At 46.9% G+C, this 16,373-nt stretch overlaps 1 protein-coding gene across 2 annotated transcripts; it reads right to left on the bottom strand.

Annotated features, from left to right (window-relative positions):
- PICK1 (protein interacting with PRKCA 1) lies at positions 1-11,311 on the bottom strand. Of its 2 annotated transcripts, none has more exons than XM_052668704.1 (13): positions 11,232-11,311; positions 10,569-10,660; positions 8,897-9,008; positions 8,300-8,428; positions 8,116-8,182; positions 6,742-6,831; positions 6,258-6,311; positions 6,095-6,157; positions 5,623-5,756; positions 4,779-4,871; positions 3,744-3,794; positions 2,143-2,287; positions 1-1,629 (listed from the first exon to the last, which is right to left on the bottom strand). In XM_052668704.1, exons 2-13 carry the CDS (start codon positions 10,607-10,609, stop codon positions 1,382-1,384), a joined length of 1,227 nt encoding a protein of 408 aa, XP_052524664.1. In that variant the 5' UTR covers positions 10,610-10,660; positions 11,232-11,311; the 3' UTR covers positions 1-1,381. The 2 variants fall into 2 exon arrangements, with proteins under 2 accessions (XP_052524664.1, XP_052524663.1); XM_052668703.1 differs by lacking the exon at positions 11,232-11,311 and adding an exon at positions 11,055-11,222.
- Between the last annotated feature and the right edge of the window lie 5,062 nt (positions 11,312-16,373).

Genomic DNA, 16,373 nt, shown 5'->3' with positions numbered 1-16,373 from the left:
TAATGACAGAGAAGTCAAACCCCTGGCCTCTGAGCAGCACACCATTGCCAGCAAGAAGTGTCATCTGGATCTGGGATCTGCCCACAAGGGTGGTGGAAGGAGAAAAGTAAGCTTTACCTTTCCCTCCTTCCCTTGTGCTGGGGAAGGTGCCATTAGCTTCTGGCAGAATGGAATGGGTGGGTAGAGAAGAGAGCAGTATTTTGTATGCTAATCGTACTTCACACTCAGAATCACATGTCTCTGTCACAGGCCTTATCTTCCCCTCTCTGCAGGGCTTCCTGCCTCTCCTCGTAAGTGTAAGGATAGATCACCTTTGCAGTCCTAAGATGGTTCCTCACGGCACCTGTACAAGGAAAGGAGTTTGCAGGTCTTACTGCACATCCTCAAGAAGCCCATTTGGTTACTATCCATTGCAAAGAGCAGCATGAGAAAACAAGAGAAAGGAAATGCATGCAGCTTTGCTCTTACTTTCAGGAATCTGACTCAGACAAACACGTTAACCTCAGCATCTCTCTGCTGACTGGGAGAACTTTCTGGCCTGGGGTCCTCTCTACCACATGTGGCAGAGCTATATATTGGAGGACCCTAACCCCAGGGTATAGCTACGGAGTGTACAGATGGTGCTAGCTGTGCAGGAGCTCAAAGAATATGAAGAGGATAGCAGTCAAGGAAATAGTCTTGTAGATCCTTGCAGCAGTCGACCACCAGCCTCTTCCAGTACAGCTTCTCCCCCAGACCTCATGGCTAGGGGATGAATGCATCACATGTACCACCACTAGTTCCAGACATCAGCTCTGACTTGCTCTTATTTCTTCAAAGTGGTGCTGGAGAGAGTTGGGAGTGATCATCCTAAAAAAAACCTGTCCCAGAGCTCACTGGATGTGCTCCAGGAAGAAAAGAGAGGAAGACTGAAATAAGCTAAAGCTTGAAGCATGAAGACAGCAAGCAGTGAGGTGAAGAAAACAATGCTGGTGCTTTTTCCAGTGGCACAAGGGACGACAGGAGGAGACTGTTGTTCCATTTACAGTTATCTCCAAATGTTCAGCAGCCTTCCACATGCCAGAGAAAAATGGTGCATCCTGCACGCTCAGCTGTGCGCATGGAGTCACATGGCGATGTGGGAGGAGATTCTCTTCCCCACAACTCAGTATCCAAGTTGGGCAACAGAACTCTGCAAGGGAAAAAGGAATATCCAGGCAAGCAAGCAAATGAAGAGAGGAATGCAGAGGTCGGTCCCAATCCAACCAGCTACTGCCACCCAGAACAGAGGAGGAATCCCAGGCTGGACAACACAGTCAATCATGAAGGATGAATCGCCATGTAAAATACATGTTTTCATAACAGTCTGCAAAGTCATTTTCTCCGTGCCATACTGGCACATTCAGGCATCATCAATGAGCTTTTCACCATTTGCATCCTCCTTCCCACTACTCTCTCTCTCACTTCCTTCTCCTTCTTCTTCTTCTGCCCCGTCTGTGTACGTGTCCTTCTGCCCATAGTTCAGAGTAGTGCGGGCAAGGTCCACCTCAATGGGAAAGACATCTGCGTCTCGGAGCACAGCATAGCAGTCGTCATAGTACTTTGACATTGTGGAGACAAAACGCTGGAGCTGGAACACGATGTCTTGCACTGCAATGGAAACACGTTGGGAACAAATCAGGTGAAACCCCTTCCCAAAAGGTGCCGAGGCTGTGATCAACATTCCCTCACTAGCAGGTGATACAGACTCCCACTCGTTAGTCCCACGTGGTGCCTGAGCACAGATATCTCAGGCGTAGTCAACCATAGAACCACCAAGGTTGGAAAAGATTTCCAAGGTCATCCAAGTCCAACCATTCACCTACCACCAGCATTTCCCCACTAAAACATGACTCCCTTAGCACAACACACAAACATTTCTGGAACACCTCCAGGTGACTCCATCACCACCCTGGGCAGCCTGTGCCAGAGCCTATCCACTCCTTCAAGGAATAAATTTTTCCTAACATCCACCCTGAATCTCCCTCCCCTGGTCAACTCGAGGCCGACAAAAGGTTCTTCAGCATAGATCGTTAAGATGAACGAGGAGCACGAAACCTCAAGCCACAAATGCCTCACATATGCCTGAGCCTTCCAGGTGCTGGACACAGCAGTGGTACTCACCATGTTTCTGGTCTAGGAGCTCTATTTTCTCTAGCACATCTTTCCTCATCTTGGCAAAACGTGTGCGAGCCTCCTGGCGGCAACGCAGGATAAGGCGGTACTCGTAGTTCCCAGTGCTGACCCGGTAGAGGGGCTCACCCAGAGCCTGCCAAAACACAGCACCGTTTCAGAGACTCCCACAGCACTGCCTGAACACACGGTTTGCATACTGATACAGACTTGCAGTGACCTTGGGTATTACAGCCCAACTGCAGTCAAGAAGCATGAAAGACTGTGAATGCAGCCACAACAGCAAGCTGGCAGTCATCGTGGCCATTCTCAAGACCAAATATGCACCAGCCACAGTAAAGAAGGGTGCCACTATAAAACAAAGAAAACAGAACAGGCACCTTCCGAGTCAGCATAGAGAAATGGAAGGGCTTCGTGACTGAACTACTATGACAGATACCATAAAAAAGCAAGCCTAGGGCCTGAGGGATGTATTAATTTACATTAATCACAAGCAAACTCTGAGCTTCGCTGCAAGTCTTACTCTGTACGGACTGCATCATGTGGTGTATGTCTCTACAGGGAATTCTGTGCTTTCTACAACCATCCCACCACAACATTTGATCCATTAGGGATGGGCCCACACACTGTTCCACAAAATAGTTTGGAGGGAAAGGTGTTAGGTTTGTCAGCTAAACAACATTCTTCACTTGCACCTGCAAATCTAACACAAAAATCCATGTTACTGACCATGGCTTCATAACGCACACTACGTATGGCAAAACCCAGAGATGTTACTCTGCTGACCAAGACTGGGACTCTTCCCTTCCCAACTAGCACCAGAGCTGTAATTAAAAGCTGTGTTAGGAAAGTTTTATTCATTCCTGCCATGGCAATGTAGGAATCACAATAAAAAATCAAATCCCTCCTCTGAAAAAAATGCCTAGAATAAAACAGATCTTGCTTTTATGCAGGGAAACTGGGTATGTGGGGAGCACTTTTAGCTATCTTAAACAGAGCTGCTAAGGATGACAGATGTGAAAGTTTAAAACAGGCAGCAAACTGTTACTGGAGAATGTCAGTGGGGGTTGGTTTTGGTTTGGTTTTTTTTTTTTTTTGAAGCCTTCTGACTTCACATTACTTATTTTTAGGAAAAAAATATTCTTAAAAGAGATCCTTTAATCCATTTCTTCAATAACAAATGGAGCTTTCGTATGCTTTTTTTTTTTTGCTGAGAAGCTAACCCTCCATTTCTCAGAAGATTTAATTAGAATTAATGGCAAGCTGTGCACTAGACACAAATGGAATCTGTGAAGATAACACCTTAAACCTTCTTACCCAAGCTAATATTACTTAAACACCAAGAGAGGCAACCACCGTGCACAGAGGCAGATAAGAGGACTGCTCCCTCTAGCATCCCACAGCATCCATGAGAGCTATGTCAGTTTCCTAGGTAGTGTTTAAGGATTTCCAGGTTCTAATATGGTAAGAACAAATGGATGCAGTTCTTAAGATGTATTTGCTAGTTTGCCTGTGCATACTCAATTACAAGGCAGTGTGCACACACAATCTACAGTAACAGAGAATGCAGTTTGCTATGCCACAGTACTCACAATGCAGCTGTATTCTTCATCATCCATCTCTTTGACTTTCAGGCAGTAAGACTTCACGGGATTTAAGAAAGAAAAAAAGCAGATAAGGGAATATTGAGGATTAGAAGCAATTCGACCACCACTCACAGCCACAGAGTTGTATCATTTCAAGCCTTCCTTCAATTGCTGCAGCTAGGGATGGTGGGGAAAGCACAGTGGGATCAGAGCAGATTCAGCACCCCAGGTGAAAAGAAAAAGTTTAGAGAAAATGGTGGGGGAGGGAGAAGGGTCTTATTTACATGAAGTATTTGCTCCTGTAATACGAGTATAACCCAGTAGGAGAAAAATCCTGCATTCAACTACTGTTTGGGAAAACACACCGCTGGGAAACCATGGGCAAAGTGTAAATAAGGAAGAGAAAAAAAGATGAGCTGTGGGAAGGATTGATGTGGGAAGAGAAGTTGCCATTTTCACTTGCCTTAGGGTGCAGTTCCAAATATTTCCCTCAGCTGATAAAAGCAAACAGATTACGACAATTACAGAAAAGATGCACTACACAACCCTACACTATTTTTGCTTTTTGGTGTAGAAAGCAGGGTGTGAGCAGAATGGAAAAGGAAGAAAAAACAACAAACCATTGTGCAAATGAACGCAAACATAATTTGACAGCTGTCCAATTTGACTGAAGAAACACAGCCCCAAACCAGCTCCAAAACAGGGACTCTGAGACTGTAGAGCTATTCAGGGGTGTTCAGGAGCACAAATTCAACCAGAATTCTCCACAAATGAATATGGAAATTAATTTGGTCAGATGGAAAGTAAGTCATCTGGATTCCGAGACACCCATTTTATTGGTGAGAACTGCGAGATCAAAAGGAGATGTTTGAATCAGAGTTATCTGTCAATAAACAAAGAACTGGGGGAAGACAAAAGAAAGCATTCTCATGTTAACCATGGAAAGATGCACATGTGATCGTGCAGACTGCATGTGATTCTCAGCCTACGATTCTAGAAAACGTAACTTCAACCAGCTTTAAAGAACTAAGAGCAGCTCACCAAATATTCAAACTTGACATCCAGGTATTTTTTGATAGTCAGCCTTGTGTCAGGAATGGCTTTATTCAGATACGTGTTCAAGTCGGTCAGCATCTGCAAGGGAAACATCCCGTTGCCAAACCTAAGTTTAAAAAGCATGACTACAGTTCATGAAGTCCAACCTTCTAATGGGCACAGGTCATGAGACTGTCTCGAGTTAACTCTTCTTTGAACTAGAACACATTGGAAAAAGAATGTTTGATCTTGATTCAGAATTGTCATCGTTAGAAGACCCATTACAGTTGCTAGTAAGTGGTTCCAATGCTAGAAATGCATGCCTCGCTTCTAGTTTCTATTTGTCTGCTTTTAATTCAACTTGTTTCATCTGTAATTAGCCCTGGAAATTGCCCTCCCAGACTCACAGATGAACTAACCAAGACTGTCCATGCAATACAGCACCTAAAGTAGGGCTCAAATCAATATTTAATATCCTGTTTGCTAATCAAAATGAATGGATATCCCGATGGCTCACTCAAATTTGCTAAGCTCTCTTAAATCTAATGACGTCTCTTAGTTATGGATTCCAATACCAGGGAAAGGACTCCAGGGACTACACTGACCAAACCACCCTCCCAGCCCCAGTAGACAACAAGAGGCATATACTCATGGGCAGAAGTCAAAGGGACAAGTCTGACATATTCCCTGCTTTAACTCTTTGGTTCTTTACGAAGAGTTCTCTGAAGGAAAGCAACGACAGCCCTTCCCACAACAACTGATCTTTACGACAACACCTTCAAATACAGCATCTGTCTTTCCAGATACCCTCCTTCTCCAGACCCTTTACTGGTAAGGTTAAATTCTTTACCGGCTTAATCGTTTTCAGAAGGTGAATCCCAAACTTCTCAATGTTGCGATGGGCATCGGCAAATTTCACAAAAGCTTCACTGGCAGCTGGTTGAGGCTCCCGGACACCAATGACAGAAAAAACGTCTCCAAATGCTGGACGAGGGTAATAAATGCAAACAAATGGTAGAAGGGTTGGCCCTGGAGAAGAATCACGCTTCCGATGCTGCAACTCCTTCCCAAAACCTTGCACTTAGCTAAGAGATGACGCTATGTATAACAGACTAGAGGTTGGCAGGGCATTTCTTCAATGTTTTGAGTGAAACACAGGCACTGTGTTAGCACCATGACTGCTAACACCAGGAGGACAGCCCTCCCCTTTTGTTTCTGCAACACTTTGTTTTCTTTGGGTGAAGGAATCACACCTTGAAGTATCAACTAAAACTCCTGAAAATGGAAGTTAAAGGCCTGTGCTCCCTTTGCTCACTTGTTACCTCTGTGCGTCTGGGAGAGCTCAAAGAAAGCTCTGAGAAGACTCTTGGTGTGTTCTGTCAAGCCTGTAATGGAAGACAGAAAAAGACATTTAAGTCATTTCATGGAAACATAACGTAGGCATCTTTCTTCCCCACACAGTACCTGATGAAAGACACAGCTTACCTTTGTACAGTTCTGCAGTCCTCTCCAGCTCCTCCAATCTCTTCACCAATCCATCTAAATGTAAACAAGAATCAGGATGTTGAATTACAATAGTCAAATCCAGGACCTGGTTAAGGCATGTCTGACTGGAAAACCACCAGCTTCCTATCTTTGGTTCAAACTTCTCTCAGATCCAAAGCCTGTCCTATAGTCTAACATGGGAAGATTTTAAATTAACTGCAAACAGGTTTTACAGTGTGAGGTCACTGTCTATCAGCATTCATTACATGGGTTCCCACTAGAAATTAATTTGATCTTAGTTATCATTTAAATGGCCCCAAGGATAGAATGTACATCAGCCATGAAGAGGCAATCACAACAACGAGGTATAGAAGGAAAGAACTGTGAAGTACTGAAGTGGGACATGTAAGTAACTATAAAAAAGGTGGTAAGCACAGGAAGGCAAGTGTTCCCTTACGAAAATGCCCTTGTGGGTGATACTCACCATTGCAAAGGATGGCTCGGCTTAACCCCAGGGCATCTGCTGTCCCTGAGCTCATGTTCTCCACCAGTCGATGCTTTACCTTCTTCAATACTAAAAGCCAAGAGAATGGCAAACCAGGATCAGAGTCATTTCTACAGGCACGAAAAGCACATTAGCACACTTCATCCATTTCTCAGATGCTGAATAAACTCACTAGCCTCAGTCTAACTTACTATTGAGCTAGTGAGCATCAGAATACCACAGAAACTTCAGTCCAGCTGCTGTGTGGAGCACATCATTTATCTTGTCCATCTGTTCTGTCCTCACATCCTATATGCCTAAATCAGTAGAGGTCCAGCACTTCCTTTGGAAAACTATGCCAATAAATCTCATTATAAGCTACCTATCATTGTATTTGTAATTGAACTGGCTGCACTACTTCAACTGCAGTTAGGATAAGAGGCTGAAAGCAAGGTGAGTAGGATTTAATGCTCAAAATTATTTTTGCCCACTTACATCTTATTTAAACCCTTTTGAGACCCAGTGATGACATTCATTTCTCTCTTTGGTGGCCATACTCTGCAAATTATGCCCTTTTCAGCACCAGATGACTCAGCTACATTTATTTAGGGGCAAACTGGCAGGAATGTCAAGCACCTGCAGCTCCTAAGAATGTCAGCTGCAGCCGCAGTGTCCAAGATCTCTGGAAAATATTCCATACTCTTACTGCACTTCTGTTTCACCAGAAATCCATGCAAGTTCTTAGCATTTCCTGGAATCCTCATCTATTCACTGGGACATTAAATTAACCACCATTAAGAGAAATGAAAGTAACAACAGTACAGTATTCTTTTAGGAAAATGAAAAATGCAGACCACATAGAAGAGACAACTGTATGGGCACAGTTCAAAACAGATACTTTATTCTAGAAATAAATCCTCTCCTCTTCCCTGTAAAACATATGACTGTACAAACCAGTGTAGACAGGTACTTCATCCCAGTTCTAAGAGCTGAGGAACAGAACTCAGTGTCTTTCAACAGACATTTCAGCATACAGCTGAAAAATCTCAACAGGTCAGCATAATGCACACAGTAAAAATGAACAGATCAAATGACTATCTAATTGAGTTTTGCTATCATTGCTCAACGCAACACAGAAAGGAAACCATGCTGCAACAACAGCCAAGCTTTGATTTAATTCTCAAGACTACTTCAAAAAGGCAAGGAAGGATTTTATTTTAAACCTCTTATTCTCTTTGACAGTTTCAATTTGAAAATGTTTGAGCTAGGAGGAAGAATGGAAAGAGAACAGTACTTCTGTTCCACCTGTGACCAATCTTTCACCCCTCCATGTTGCTTTAACACTGTAGGGAGACAGAAATCACTACATCTTACCGATATCCAAAGACTTGCCCTGCTTTGGGTCAGCCTGAAGTTTGTTGTAGTGAATTGTCACTTCTCCCTGTAGGAAAAGCAAATTCAAAGCTGCTGCGCTGGAAGCAAGTGACTGCAGCTTTCCTTCACTGATGGACAATACAGTGTAAACGACGACCCAGAAGCTCCCCCTCCTACCTCTCACCTTTACCATCTGTATCATCTTGGCAACTTCCACCTTGGTCTTCCCTTTGACAGACTTGCCATTGACCCCTGTGATTTCATCGCCCGCTGCCACGGTCCCATCTAAGGCTGCTGGAGTGTTATCAAACACCTAGAGAAGGGGAGAAGAAGCACAAGCAGTCTGGAATCAGAAGAATGAAAAAGAACGGTGCAGGGCTGAAGAACAAACACCTGGCAGTTATATTTCTCCTACTTAACTTGGTTGTATCTACGTACAGTTCATGGTGAAGCACCAGTTTTTCTCCTAATTCTGAGGTGGGATGATCACCTTGCTCTCTCAGGAGTTTTTTGTCTTCAAGACATGCCTTTTCATGCACAGGACTTAGAAGTGTCAACACTGTTCCCCTCTGAATTCTAACATGCTCTCCAAGAAGAATAATCTCAGAAGTCTTCATGTTATTCTTTCCTGCATACTAGATGCTGGGGTAAGGAAATCTTATCTACTATAAAGTGAATTTTCTCAAACTTTGAGAGAAACAAAAAGCACGGGGCTCTCCGTGGCTTCACCTCTCAGGTGAATCAATGCCCTTTCATTTACTCTTCCTCCCCAGGAGCCCACCTGGACAATATAGAGACAGGGGCAGTATTGTGCTCCTCCCCCAATGCTGATCCCAATCAGGTTCTGGGAGTCCTTCTTCAGGGTCACTGTTCCAGGTACAGTGGGGATCCCTCTAGAATGAGAAAGGAGGTAATGGAAAACTGAACACAGCAGACAGAGCTGTACCTGTACAAAACAACTGTGGTATCTGTGACAATAAAAACTGAACACATGATAGTCATTGTACATTTTAATTAAGCACATTATCTCTGCCACAGAATCTATAAGCACATGACAACACAAAGACACTCTGAGCTGCTGTTTTTGAGACAGCATGCATGGAGCGAAGGAGGGAGAGATGCAGAGAGAACACTGCTTTGTTTTAGACAGTGTTTGAGCTGGTCTTTGTGCTGGAGTGAGAGATAAGTATGTGCAACATAAATGAGACTCCATGTCAAAGAAACTGCTGATTTCATAATACCTTTTTCTTGTTCAAAAAATTCCAGTGCTCCTTACAAACCCATAGGCTCCAGAGGTTTTCTTCCACTTACTGCTGCCTCTTACTGTCTTCCATTATAAACTTTTTTCTTCCTCTAGCTAAGGTCATTAATTTACTGAGGATCTGCTAGGACTACCTTGCAACAAAAAGCTCAGAGCAGTCCTTGGAGAGAGACACAAAGCCCTCTCATCTGCTCACTATCACATCGATCTCATCCCCATTTCCCAAGGCAGCAGGAAGCCAGAACTGATAAGTGAGCCTGACCCTTTAGCACGTTTTAGAATCAGAACTGTTTGTTGGAAGGGAGCCTTAAAGGCCATCTAGACAAAGCCCCTACAATGGACAAAGATGCCTACATCTAGCTCAAGATGCTCAGAGCCCCTCCAGCCTGACCTGGCATATCTCCAATGATGAAGCGTCCACACCCCAGGCAACCTGTTCCTTACTGGAACTTCAGTACACTTACTGTAAAATAAGTCTACATACAGTCTAAATCTCTCTTCTAGTCTGAAACCATTTCCCCCTGTACCATTGCAAGGAACCCTGTTAAAGAGTCTGTCCCCTTTTTTCTTACAGTCTCCCTCTAGATGCTGAAAGGCTGCTCTCTGGTCTCCCTGGAGCCTTCTCTTCTCCAGGCTGAACAGTTCCAGCTCTCTCAACTTCTACTCTCATAGAGTAGATGTTCCATCCCTTGGATCATTTCTGTGGCCCTCCTCTGCATGCGCTCTAACTGGTCCACGTCTCCTGTACTGTGGGTTCCACATTTGGACACAGTACTACAGGAGAGGTCACACAGAACAGAGCAGAGAGGCAGGATCACCTCCCTCTCCCTGCTGACCATACTGCTTTGGATGCAGCCCAGGACACAGTTGGCTCTCTGGGCCGTGAGGGCACATTGCTGGCTCACCATCCACCAGTGCCCTCAAGTCCTCTTCAGCAGGGCTGTGCTCCATTCTTACATCTCCCAGCTTGTACTGGTAGTGGGACCTGCCATGACCCAGGTGCCAGACCATGCACTTGGCCAAGAATCTCATGAGGTTCTTGTGGGTGTACTGCTCAAGCCTGTCCAGATCTTTCTGGCCTTGTCAGCAACAGAGAAATCTATCTGCTGCCATTTGGTTTGAGCTGAGAAGACTATTTGTACATTGTTAGAAAAACAAAACAAAACAAAAACCAGATGAGGGCCATACTCACAGCTTATCTTCCTCAATATCATAATCCAAATCCGCAAACATCCTTTTCACTAACTGGAACCTGATTGTCTGAAAGCACTTGTTGCAAACTCCCTGGGAAGAAAGGACAGAGCAAAAACCCCATAAGGCCACGGTCTCTGCAGGTGACCACGGGCACCAACTTCAACTCCCACCCCCTCTATTTCTGAATGGCAAATCGTGCCCTGCCCTGATACTGGAGATGAGAGAGAGGCCAGGTCCCTGCATGCTCTGCTCCACCGCGCCCCAGGTGCGGCACTACAACCGTTGGCAACCCAGGGCCCGCTCCCCGCGGACCCTCCAGCTTTGTTCTCGGTTTCCTAGCAACTGACGTCACTCCCCGATGCCTATCGCATGCAGAAGGCCCCGCTCTCCCCGCCCGCCTCTCTCGTGCTAGCAGGCTGAGGCCCCGCTCGCTGCCCCGGGCTCGGTCACGCTGCCGCCGCCCGCCCCACATCAAAGCCGAGACCTTTGACGGCGGCCGGGCCGACCTCCCCCGCACCCCACGCGCGGCGCCGCTGCTGTCGTCACCGCTCCGATGACCTCACGCCTCGAGTACCCCTCGTCGCCTCAGCCGGGCCCGGGCCCGACGGCGTTGCCAGAGCAACGGCGGCGCGAAGGGCGACCTGGTGGTCCCGAGGCTCACCGGAAGTGACAGCCCGGCGCGCGGCCGTACCGCTTTCAGCCCGCTGACGCGTCGCCGCCGGAGCCGACCGGAAGCGCACAGCCAGGCCCCGCCCCCTCCGCTCGCGCCGGTGTTGCCATGGGGTCGCCCTCCCTCCTCCGCCATCTTGAGAGTGGCGCACTCGCCATTTTGAGAGTGGCGTGGTGTTAGCAGCTCGCTTCCCTCTGATGTTTGGGGATCTTAGCATCACAGTGTTGGAGTACAAGAGCAAGAGCGGGTTTTATTCATCAGTGTGAAGCCCTGGATCTGAGACATTATATATTAATAGAATCGTTGAATATCCCTAGTTAGAAGGGGACCCATAAAGACCATCGGGCTCCACACAGGACCACCCAAAAATCAGACCCTGCATCTGAGAGATGCTCCTTCAACTCCAGAGCCTCCCAGAAAGTTACACCAGCCGCCCGGCTGGCATTCATTCCTAAGGCAGCAGCTCCTCCGTGTGGGCGCTGCCGAGAATGGCTGCGGGAAGGCAGCGTGTCTGATGGGCTCTGCGTTTGTGCTTCTGCACTGGTGTGTGTATATTGAATGTGCCCCTCAATCTGCCCCTGAAGCATACCTGAAGTCTTTGTACACGCGTGCTGGGTGACCCTGCATTTTGTGTGCAGGTCTTGATAAATGAAAAACTTAACATGAGCCAGCAATGTGCCCTTGCAGCTCGTAAGGTAAATGGTGTCCTGGGCTCCATCTGAAGAGAGGTGGCCAGCAGGGACAGGGAGATGATTGTCCCCCTCCACTCTGCTCTTGTGAGGCCCCACCTGCAGTACTGTGCTCAGGTCTGGAGCCCTCAGTACAAGAAAGACAGGGAGCTGTTGGAGAGGGTCCAGAGGAGAGCCACCAAGATGATCAGGGGACTGCAGCACTTCCCCTATGAATACAGGCTGAGGGAGCTGGGCTTGTTCAGCCTGGAGAAAAGAAGGCTGCGGGGTGACCTCATGGCAGCCTTTCAGTACCTAAAGGGAGCCTACAGACAGGAAGGGAATCAACTCTTTGAAAGGGTAGGTAACAGCAGGACAAGGGGAAATGGTTTGAAGTTGAGGGAGGGGAGATTGAGGTTGGATGTCAGGGGGAAGTTCTTTACTATGACAGTGGTGAGGTGCTGGAACAGGCTGCCCAGAGAGGCTGTGGATGCCCCGTCCCTGGAGGTGTTGGATGGGGCCCTGGGCAGCCTGGTCTAGTATTAAATGTGGAGGTTGGTGGCCCTGCATGTGGCAGGGGGTTGGAGATTCATGATCCTTGAGGTCCCTTCCAACCCGAGACATTTCATGATTCTGTGGTTGAATGCACTCTGCATGAGATGGAGAATGCGTGAGCCCGAGGGCTGTCTGTCTCAATACTAGAAATCTGATAGATCACCTCATCCCAAGGGGGAAAAGTAATGAAAATGATCATCTGAAATAAAATTTAAAAAACCCCACAACTGTACTACTTACTGCCTACCAGTATAGTTTATATCAAGAGAGCTCAGCAAATACAGACCTTTTTTCCACCTTTAGATACACAATACAGCAAAGTCAGCCCAGGCTCCGAGAGTCAAACTCTCTTCTGCTCGTCTTTCATCACATGTAATAAGGAGTCTGCAAGCAGATCACACGCTGCATGACTAGTTGGCTTCTTGGCACTCTGATGTATTGCTCTGTGCTGGGTCTCTGCTGAATCTCGTGTTTCTGGCTGCTTTTCTGCTACTGTTGTCAGCTTAGAGTCAACGTGACTAACGCTGAGCTAACATCCTCCCCAGTCACTGTCCTTCAAGCATGTTTTCTGTTCTGGGGGATAAGTATGAGAATTATGTTCTTCTTCTCAGGCCAACCCCTGCCTGGTACTTCACAGCTTGTCCTGCTTCTGCTGGCTGCGTATATCTTTGCACAGTACAGGTATGGGGCTGTTGGCCCCACTAAGGTGGGATAGAGAGACAGTCATATGCAAACTTATCACATGCTGTTAGCACATGCATCCTGTAGCTAGAAACTCAGAGAGGAAGGAATGAGAAATGTTGAAAAGGTGGCTACATAACTGCTTGTTTACCAACCTGTAAACCTCATCACTGCCACAGTGGACATCTTATGAGGATCTCTAGGGATGAGGTATAGCTTCTGTCCACTGGCAAGCTGGAAATATCCCTCCCCACTGGAGCACCAGGATCCCAGAGCTTGGCCCATGCTGTTTCAAAAAGATACAATATTACTGCCCCTTGGAGTTCAGATGGAATTAATTTGGGTGGTGATATTTCACTATTTATGGTTGAAACCATTTTTCTGTTTTTGCATTTCTTTTTTTCTGGTTTTTTTTTTTTTTGGTTGGTTGGTTGGTTTTGTTTGTTTTGCCTTGATTAAATTCATTTGCTTTTGAACTTTTTTTTTGTTCTGATGGAGTTTCTTGAATTTAGGATTATCAGAAGTTTATCCAGAGGAAAGCATTCTGATAAAAAGACCACTGTCTGGTAGACACACTGTATTTCCACTTGCAACAAACACATTTCCCCTTGGCATTGCTTCATTTCTTCTTCTACTCAAGGATATAAGTCTCAGGTACATCTGTTCTTACCCACTGCTAACATGCTACTCAGTCCTTATCACAGAATTGAAAGGGACCTCTGGAGAACACGTCCTTGCTAAAGCAGATTCCCTAGAGTAGGTTACATGGGAAAGCATCCACATGGGTCTTGAATAACTCCAGCAAAGAAGACTGCACAGCCTCCCTGAGCAGTCTTTTCCCCTAGAAAGTCCAGTTGTTAGTTAGACCAAGGCATTAACCGTGGAAATGCAATATTTGCAACTTGAAAAAACAGTGATGCAAAGCCTAGCAAGGTTTCTGAGACCCCGCAGGTGGAAAGTTTGGGATCTTGGCCTTTGCACACCAAGCACACGATCACACATTACTGCACAATCTAGAAAGACTGTCCATCTTGCAAGGTGCCACCAAAGCTCATGGTGCTTGGGTTAAGCCCTGAGGGTGTGGAGCCCTGTGGTGAAAGAGCAATGGGGCGTACAGGGGGCCACATTTCACGAGCAGTGGCAGAGCGTAGGATGGGAAACAGGCAGAGGTTTGCCCTCATTATGCCTGGGTCTAACATGCCAAATTACCCCATCCTCTCCTCACCTCCTTGATGTGAAAGACTCTTGTTGAGAGTGGCCATAATTCACGGTGAACACCCTGCCTCCCCCTTACTCCCTTCACACCCGCTGCTCTCCATTTTCCTTCCAGAAAAAAAAAATGCGTCTTTGATGAAATGAAATGGCTCAGTCAAAGAACCCCTCAAATGATTGGGGACCCCTGCACTTGGCCACCCTTGCCCACTTCCCAGCTCTATTTCTGGCCGAGTTTGGAGTTTAAGTAGGCTGACCTTGTGCCCCGGCTGCCCTGGGGGTCAGTGATGAAAGCGGATGGAGGCTTCACAGTCAGGTCTCTTGTGTGTGACTCTTTTGTTCCCGGACAGGGGTGTGCAGTGCCTGGGACAGTGCTTAATTGTTCAGGGGCACTGCTTTACCCGTCATGCCCTTCCTCGGGTGGCCCCAGCCCTTCTTGCTCATGCGTGGGAGGAAGGCAGCTTCTCCACTTGGGGTAGGGAGGAGGAAACACAGTCTGGTTTGCTCGGCATCGTTTCTGGCTGTTTATTAATCCATGCAATAAATTTTAGAGTGCCAGGAAGCAAAAATAAAAATAAGAAAAAAAAGAGAAATTCCTGGCATCATTCGCAAATCCTGTTTGTCACTGAGTGAGTCCTCCCTTGTCCCGTTGCTTGGTCCGTATGTCAAGCTTCATGGATGCGCCCTGGCACCACGGGCTTAGGGAAATAAGATTGGGCTTAGCCTGAAAGGAGACCGTGGGCTTGTGACAGGGAGTGCAGAAGTCTTGGGTTGGGGCATACTGACAAGGTGATGTTGTGAGAAAGCGAGTCCAAGACTGGAGGTGTTGGAGCTCCTGGAAAATTTTGCTAGGCCCAAGCTGAGCACCCACACCTGGCAATGCCCTGTCAGCATGCAGTGGGTTTGGCTGTAGGTAAGCAGGAGAAGGATGGCAAACAGCCTTTGGGGCTGATGATAAAGATCTGAAGGCTTGCAGACATCCGTGATGAGGATAGATAAACACGTGGGAAGCTTTGTACTACTCAGTATCTCTTTGATGCTCCCTCTGCATCTTTCTTTTTGCAATGAGCCCTTCCCGTGCCTCACATCTTCATTGCAGCTGGAGGCTGGGCGGAATACTGCATAGCAGGCCGTCTTCTCTGCTGTTTCAGTGAGTGTCTGCACAAAGGAAAAGGATAAAAGGAGTGGAGGGTCAGAGTTTAATTACCCTATTGTGTGCAGAGATGAGTGATGGACAGAGACTGTCAGTGGGTCACCGATCAGCTGCTGTGGAGCAGACAGAGGAGGGGAAAACCCTCCCATGTAGCCCCCTGGACAGAGCAGTGTTGGGGACAGCCAAGTGATAATGAGACATGGAGATGACAGCTCAGAATGGGAGACCCTTTTTAATTGAGTTGCTCCCCCCCGTCGTTCCACTTTGTTACTGCCACCATAAGGAGCCCCATGGGCTCCAAACTCTGCTGGGCCCTGGGTGCTTCACTGGCCAGGGTGTGAGAGCTGCTTGGGTGGTAGGTCCTCTGAGGGGATGTAGAATAAGGTGAGTCATTGCCTCCAACTGCACTGAGCTCTCATGTCCTGGTGGGGCGGAGGCAAGGAAGGAGGCAAGGAAAGCAGGAGGGAAGGTAAGGAAGAAGGCTGAAGGAGGTGGCTGCTGGTGGGTGAGGTGTGGTACAGACAGGGCTGCTCTGTCCGGATGTGATGGTTTCAAGCAGAGAGATCTGCCCAGGAATCCTGTCTGAATCCCCACAGCCTCATCATGACCTGCCTTGAACATGGATGAATGTCTCAGCTAATAAATTACTCTCCCCCTTACAGTTCTGGCATTTGTTGGCTCTGGGGCTGAGAGACCAGGGTGATTCTCCTGGCAGAGCTGTGACCTGTTTTTGTATAACAAGGCAGAAGGAACAAATTTCTGTAACTCTTACCCCTTCTGGTCCCAACTCCACATCCTACACACTGTCCAGTTTCCCTCTCCTACACTCTCAACAACTTGATCCACTCATCCCCAATCCTGCCC

The sequence above is a fragment of the Tympanuchus pallidicinctus genome, unplaced genomic scaffold (assembly GCF_026119805.1).
Source record: "Tympanuchus pallidicinctus isolate F22 unplaced genomic scaffold, pur_lepc_1.0 scaffold8, whole genome shotgun sequence".
Taxonomy (NCBI): Eukaryota; Metazoa; Chordata; class Aves; order Galliformes; family Phasianidae; genus Tympanuchus; species Tympanuchus pallidicinctus.
This window is presented reverse-complemented; position numbering and strand designations above follow the sequence as displayed.

Bases quoted from the DNA above. Each gene is read 5' to 3' on its own strand.
- PICK1 (XM_052668704.1), bottom strand. From the start codon at position 10,609: ATGTTTGCGGATTTGGATTATGATATTGAGGAAGATAAGCT. The intron at 8,183-8,299 runs GTGAGAGGTAGG...CTTTTCCTACAG, and splicing joins AGATGATACAGATGGTAAAG to GGAGAAGTGACAATTCACTA. The intron at 6,312-6,741 runs GTGAGTATCACC...GTTTACATTTAG, and splicing joins CCGAGCCATCCTTTGCAATG to ATGGATTGGTGAAGAGATTG.